This window comes from Ovis canadensis, chromosome 4 (genome assembly GCF_042477335.2).
Source record: "Ovis canadensis isolate MfBH-ARS-UI-01 breed Bighorn chromosome 4, ARS-UI_OviCan_v2, whole genome shotgun sequence".
In the NCBI taxonomy this organism is placed as follows: Eukaryota; Metazoa; Chordata; class Mammalia; order Artiodactyla; family Bovidae; genus Ovis; species Ovis canadensis.
The window spans coordinates 122095615-122103407 of record NC_091248.1 but is presented as its reverse complement, the minus strand read 5'-3'; the positions used below and the strand labels follow the sequence as shown (position 1 = coordinate 122103407).

Sequence of the window (7793 nt, the reverse complement as noted above, 5' to 3'; positions counted from 1 at the left end):
CCCCTTGGGCATTCTATCTTTATTCATTTCCTTTTCACCCATCATATTTATCATGTACCTGTTCCTATGAATATTCTCTTATAGAACTTCTCCCATGTGTCTATTTTCTAAACACAGCAATCAAACTTTTCTAAAGCTTATACACTAGTTAGGTAATCAGCTTTGCAAATTCTTTCAGATTCCTTTGAGAAACTTGGTTTTCTCTTTATATCCTTGAACGAGAAAAATAGATTGATTTCATATAGTTGGTAAGTAAGAAAATATATACAGAATAAATTTTTAAATCTTAGGGTTAGAAGACTGTGAAACTGAATGAGGTCATTCCCTGAGATGTATTTTGGAATACTTATGCAAGAAGTAGAGGGTTTTATCATTTCCAGATAACAGAGAAGAGTACTGTGTATTTAGACCTACATCCTCTTTACAGGATCACTCTGCAGGAACAAAAAATCATTTGACTCGAGAAGACAGTTACAGGAAGTGTTCACAATAAATCAGTAAATATCAAGATTCCTGGTTCTAATAAACTTCTAATGAAATGTTATTTAAAAATGTCATGTGAGCAAGTAAGTTTCGAAAACACTGGCTAACAACTGGAATAGAATTTTTCTGTACTTACCATAGGAATTTTTATAGTTTTTACTGTGACAGTATGAATTGTGAGCCCCCTAAAATGAGTCATCTATTATGCAATAACTCTCAAACTCATTTGACCCCAGAATTTATTTTGAAAGCCCTTTTCAAGAGCTGGAGATTTGAGGAAAACATTTTGGGAGATATGGGGCTGGAACATAGCTTGATGAAGAAATTACAAAGTGTGTCATTCTAGATCTGTGACTTCCAAATATTGGTCTAGAACATTCAGAAGCATCACAAATTGCTATTGGTAATATTTGGATAATGATAATATTTAAAGGTACAGTTTTCTAAAACACTTCCCACATCTACTGAATCAGTGATCTAACGGTGGGTCAGGAGATTTACTCTATTTTAAATACCATCTCAGATAATCTTATGTGGGGTTGGGCTTAAGAGCTTCTGAAATAATATCCTCCTAGGTCATTGTCAACCCTGATGCGATCATCCTTTCATAAAACTCTTTATTCCCAGCACTCTTTTCATGGCATTCTTAACTTCTGAATTCTTAAGGGTATAGATAAGGGGATTGAGCATGGGGTTGAAAAGGCTATGAAACAGGAGAAGATATTTCTTCTGTTCCTTGGGGTTCCCATATCTGGGTCCAACATACATGATAATGGCTGTGCCATAAAAGAGTCCGACCACACAGAGGTGAGATGAGCAGGTGGAGAAGGCTTTGCTTTGCCCTTCCCCCGACTGGAGCCTAAGGATGGCACGGAAGATGCACACATATGAGATTATAACTGAGGAGAAGGGTCCCACTAGCACAGAAACTGCTCCAGCCAGTACCATAAGCTCATTGATGTGTGTGTCTGCACAAGCAAGTTTGAGAACAGCCATGATTTCACAGAAGAAATGATCGATTTTCTGGGTCATGCAGAAGGGTAAGGGTATAAGTAACACTAGATGAACCAAAGACAGAAGGACTCCAGTGGTCCAGGAGGTCACCACCAGCATGATGCAGACTCTCCAGCTCCCGATGACTGAATACCGGAGCGGGTGGCAGATGGCCACATACCGATCATAGGACATCACCACCAGGAGAAGACATTCTGTGACAGCAAATGTCAAGAAGAGAAAGGTCTGTGTGATGCAGCCAGCAAAGGAGATGGGCTTGGCTGGACTCAGGAGGTTGACCAGCATCTGGGGCACCGTGCTGCAGGCGTAGGCCATGTCAACGATGGCCAGGTGTGAGAGGAAGAAGTACATGGGGGTATGCAGTCTGGAGTCCAGTGAGATGAGCCCCAGGATGACCCCGTTTCCCAGCAGGGTGAGGACATAGAACTGGGAGAAGAGCCCAAAGAGGAGCATCTGAGTCCTTGTGTTATGGGGGAATCCCAGTAGGATGAACTCAGTGACAGAGGTCATATTGTCTCCCATAGCCCTACGACAGAAGGAACTGAGTTAATGTCCAGGGTTAAAGAGAAGTCTCTGCAAAGAGAGCTATGTCACCTTATACCTTTCTGTGGTGTAAAAATGTATTCAGAACCACTTTCAGTGATATTTTGTGTTTTTAAATGGAATTTTAAATAATATATTTGGTAATCCTAAAATGCATACATATACATAAACACATATATACTTATATTTTCTTTCTTGTTAAGAAATTTAAGAGGTTAAATTTTCAAAATAAGTATGTTGCCACATGTTAATCAAATATAGAGTTTTTGTTTCATTCAGTGAAATACCTCATATCATTGAAATAAATTCTATTCTTCTTTGCTTATATTAAAGTTATCTCCATTTTTTCCCCAGAAACTATGACACTTACCTGATATACATGCTAAAGTCCTTAAGCTGCTATACATTAATATTGAGTTGGAAGGTTTTATCAAGGACAGTGCATTCTCTAGGTAGACATACCGTTTTCCAAAATACACCATTAGGAATTAACCACTTACCTGCCTGTTGAGACACACTTTCCACTTCTGCATCTTAGTGATTACCTCCACAACTAATATTGCACAAAATCTCTGCTTGTTCAAGTATAAAAACCTATTTCCAGCCTACAATCTGTTCTTTGACATTTAGCTTTTCACAGTATTCAGATGAACATTTACACAAATGATTGAATAGATATATACTGTGCTGTTTATCTAAAACACAAAACAAAATCAATAATTTCATTAGATTAGGACTCATTATTGATAAACACTCTAGAAATACTCTGTTTCAGACATTGACTCTACACCAGGTGGTTGAGAATAGCTAGAGGACTTCTGGGAGGGATGCTGGAAAGGGGTCTAAACTCCTCTAAAGACTGAACTAACTAATCTTTCTTACTCTAAGATTCCACAATTAGAATGCAAGCATAAGCATAATATTGCCCCTCTTGCTTAAATTTTATTCTCATCTTTTATGCAAATCATCTTGTCTTGGAGAGAGTAAGAATGAATAATAACTCTCAATTTAAATGGCAACAGAACTATAAACATTTACAAATCATCCCATTTCCTTTGTTACTCCTCTGTTACTATTCCAGTGATAAGTGTCATATCCAGAAGGTTAAAAATAAATCATTCTATGTTTACTAAACTCCGTTTTACCCACCACTGTTCTGAGGGTGGAGTTATCAATGATAGGAACTTTAAGCTCATACCCATGGCTCAGACTCTTGTTTTTGCATATAAACATACAGCTATTTGTAACTTATCCAAAAACTGGAAAAAAAGCTATGACCAACCTAGACAGCATAAAAAAAGCAGAGACATTACTTTGCCAACAAAGGTCTGTCTAGGGAAAGCTATGTTTTTTTCCAGTAGTCATGTATGGATGTGAGAGTTGGACCATAAAGAAAGCTGAGCACTGAAGAATTGATGCTTTTGAACTGGATGAAGAAGACTCTTGAGAGTCCCTTGGACAACAAGGAGGTCCAACCAGTCCATCCTAAAGGAGATCAGTCCTGAATATTCATTGGAAAGACTGGTGCTGAAGCTGAAACTCCAATACCTTGGCTACCTGATGCGAAGAACTGACTCATTGGGAAAGACCCTGATGATGGGAAAGATTGAAGGCTGGAGGAGAAGGGGATAAGAGAGGATGAGATGGTTGGATGGCATCACCGACTTGATGGACATGAGTTAGAGTCAATTCTGGGAGTTGGTGATGGACAGGGAAGCCTGGCGTGCTACAGTCCATAGGGTTGCAAAGAGTTGAACATGACTGAGCAACTGAACTGAATCCAAAAATGGAATATTTTTCCTTTAAATATTTAAATATTTGATTTCTTTCTGTATGTGATACTTCCAGCCTATTTTTTAAAAATAAAAAGGCATTGGCCTTCAAAAATATTAAACATTTAGCAGAAAGTTACACACACACTTCACTCCTTACTTATAGTTGGCCAACAGTAAAAAAAAAACCCATTCAGATACTGATTATATTAACACACTGATATTTTGCTTAATATACTATCAATGGGCAAAATTGGAACATGAATGAAAATATACTTTTGCATATTATTGAAGAGTGATGGTAAAAGCCTAACAAGCAATGAAAATGATGTTCAAATATATTTGACCAGAATTCACAAAGGCAATTAAGAAACCTGTGTGTTTAGAGATGAGTGTTGTATGGACCCCACAACACCTTCATGCAGAAAAAAGCAAACATACCTGGTGTGGCTAAGTTTCCTGATGATTCTGAAAGACTTGTTCCCCCTCTGAGAACTGTCGAAAAACAACCTTGGTTACTCGTGTTGCCTAAGAGAAGAGAAGGCTTTGTTTGTTTATAATATCTACAGGGCTCCTTCCCAATTGTCATGAGGGTTTGTGTAGGGCACAGTAGGTCTCACACCAATGTGCTCCCTATAGAGACATACAGAAGTCAACCACTGCTCCCCTTCTGAGATGGAAGAGGATTTGTAGTCTCAGAGGAAACAAGAGAAATAGCAAGATCTTTAGAGGTAAAGAACAGGTAGTACCTCCATAATGAAAAGAATACACATGTATTAAGTTACACTCTTCTTGTTTTGTTCAGTCACTAAGTCATATTCAACTCTGTGACCCCATGAACTGCAGCACACCAGGCATTCCTGTCCTTCACTATCCCCTGGAGTTTGCTCAGGACCATTGAATCAGTGATGCCATCTAACCACCTCATCCTCTGTCGCCCCCTTCTCCTCTTGCCCTCAATCTTTCCAAGCATTAGGGTCTACCAAGTTTGTATTTTACCATCAGTTCAAAACAAACAATTCTCATGACTCTCTTGAGAATTTAGATTTTCCAAGGGGCCCCATTAGTCATTACACCTTTCCTGAGAGAAAACCTTTCCTGAACATTCTCCCTGGAGGAAAACAGAGATTGCCTGTGTTTGACTGTGTGTGCAGGAAATATTTGAATGAAAGTCAGAAGACATGTCATCACAGATTTTAAGATTTTCAAACATCTCAAAGGCTTTCAGCTCAGTTCAGTCGCTCAGTCGTGTCAGACTCTTTGCGACCCCATGAATCACAGTAGGCCAAGCCTCCCTGTCCATCACCAACTCCAGGAGTTCACCCAAACTCATGTCCATTGAATCAGTGATGCCATCCAGCCGTCTCATCATCTGTCATCCCCTTCTCCTGCCCCCAATCCCTCCCAGCATCAGAGTCTTCTCCAGTGAGTCAACTGTTCACATGAGGTGGCCAAAGTCCTGGAGTTTCAGCTTTAGCATCAGTCCTTCCAAAGAACACCCAGGACTGATCTCCTTTAGAATGGACTGGTTGGATCTCCTTGCAATCCAAGGGACCCTCAAGAGTCTTCTCCAACACCACAATTAAAATGCATCAATTCTTCGATGCTCAGCTTTCTTCACAGTCCAACTCTCACATCCATACATGACCACAGGAAAAACCATAGCCTTGACTAGATGGATGTTTGTTGGCAAAGTAATGTCTCTGCTTTTGAATATGCTATCTAGGTTGGTCATAACTTTTCTTCCAAGGAGTAAGCATCTTTTAATTTCATGGCTTCAGTCAACATCTGCAGTGATTTTGGAGCCCCCAAAAATAAAGTCTGACACTTTTTCCACTGTTTCCCCATCTATTTCCCATGATGTGATGGGACCAGATGCCATGATCTTCGTTTTCTGAATGTTGAGCTTTAAGCCAACTTTTTCACTCTCCTCTTTCTCTTTCATCAAGATGTTTTTTAGCTCCTCTTCACTTTCTGCCATAAGGGTGGTGTCATCTGCATATCTGAAGTTATTGATATTTCTCCTGGCAATCTTGATTCCAGCTTGTGCTTCTTCCAGCCCAGCGTTTCTCATGATGTACTCTGCATAGAAGTTAAAAGAGTCAGGTTAAAATACACAGCCTTGATGTACTCCTTTTCCGATTTAGAACCAGTCTGTTGTTCCATGTCCAGTTCTAACTGTTGCTTCCTGACCTGCATACAGATTTCTCAAGAGGCAGTTCAGGTGGTCTGGTATTCCCATCTTTTCCAGAATTTTCCACATTTATTGTGATCCACACAGTCAAAGGCGTTGGCATAGTCAATAAAGCAGAAATAGATCTTTTTTTCTGGAACTCTCTTGCTTTTTCCATGATCTAGCGGATGTTGGCCATTTGATCTCTGGTTCCTTTGCCTTTTCTAAAACCAGCTTGAACATCTGGAAGTTCACGGTTCACATATTGCTGAAGCCTGGCTTGGAGAATTTTGAGCATTACTTTACTAGCATGTGAGATGAGTGCAATTGTGTGGTAGTTTGAGCATTCTTTCACATTGCCTTTCTTTGGGATTGGAATGAAAACTGACCTTTTCCAGTCCTGTGGCCACTGCTGAGTTTTCCAGATTTCCTGACAGATTGAGTGCAGCACTTTCACAGCATCATCTTTTAGGATTTGAAATAGCTCAACTGGAATTCCACCACCTCCACTAGCTTTGTTCGTAGTGATGCTTTCTAAGGCCCGCTTGACTTCACATTCCAGGATGTCTGGCTCTAGTGAGTGATCATACCATCATGATTATCTTGGTCGTGAAGATCTTTTTTGTACAGTTCTTCTGTGTATTCTTGCCACCTCTTCTTAATAACTTCTGCTTCTGTTAGGTCCATATCATTTCTGTCCTTTATCAAGCCCATCTTTGCATGAAATGTTCCCTTGGTATCTCTAATTTTCTTGAAGAGATCTCTAGTCTTTCCCAATCTATTGTTTGCCTATCTTTCTTTGCATTGATCGCTGAGGAAAGCTTTCTTATCTCTCCTTGCTGTTCTTTGGAACTCTGCATTCAGATGCTTGTGTCTTTCTTTTTCTCCTTTGCTTTTTGCTTCTCTTCTTTTCACAGCTATTTGTAAGGCTTCCCCAGACAGCCATTTTCTTTTTTGTATTTCTCTTCCATGGGGATGGTCTTGATCCCTGTCTCCTGTACAATGTCACGAACCTCAGTCCATAGTTCATCATGCACTCTATCTATCAGATCTAGGCCCTTAAATTTATTTCTCACTGCCACTGTAAAATCATAAGGGATTTGATTTAGGTCATACCTGAATGGTCTATTGGTTTTCCCTACTTTCTTCAGTTTGAGTCTGAATTTGGCAATAAGGAGTTCATGATCCGAGCCACAGTCAGCTCCTGGTCTTGTTTTTGTTGCCTGTATAGAGCTTCTCCATCTTTGGCTGCAAAGAATATAATCAATCTGATTTTGGTGTTCACTATCTGGTGATGTCCATGTGTAGAGTCTTCTCTTGTGTTTTTGGAAGAGGGTGTTTGCTATGACCAGTGCATTCTTTTGGCAAAACTCTATTAGCGTTTGCCCTGCTTCATTCCATATTCCAAGGCCAAATTTGCCTGTTGCCCCAGATGTTTCTTGACTTCCTACTTTTGCATTCCAGTCCCCTATAATGAAAAGGACATCTTTCTTGGGTATGTGTTCTAAAAGGTCTTGTAGGTCTTCATAAAACCATTCAACTTCAGCTTCTTCAGCATTACTGGTTGGGGCATAGACTTGGGTTACTGTAATATTGAATGGATTGCCTTGGAAATGAACAGAGATGATTCTGTCATTTTCCAGATTGCATCCAAGTACTGCATTTCAGACTCTTTTGTTGACCTTGATGGCTACTCCATATCTTCTAAGGAATCTGTCCATAGTAGTAGATATAATGGCCATCTGAGTTAAATTCACCCATTCCAGTCCATTTTAGTTCGCTGATTCCTAGAATGTTGACATTCACTC

General features: G+C 39.7%; 1 protein-coding gene across 1 annotated transcript; it reads right to left on the bottom strand.

The window, feature by feature from the left end:
- Positions 1-1080: 1080 nt before the first annotated feature.
- On the bottom strand, positions 1081-2019 carry LOC138439837 (olfactory receptor 2A7-like). The gene has a single exon (XM_069588911.1). The coding sequence runs from the start codon at positions 2017-2019 to the stop codon at positions 1081-1083; it is 939 nt and encodes a 312-aa protein (XP_069445012.1).
- Positions 2020-7793: the final 5774 nt, after the last annotated feature.

Coding starts and splice junctions, on each gene's coding strand:
- LOC138439837 (XM_069588911.1), bottom strand. CDS start 2,019: ATGGGAGACAATATGACCTCTGTCACTGAGTTCATCCTACTGGGATTC.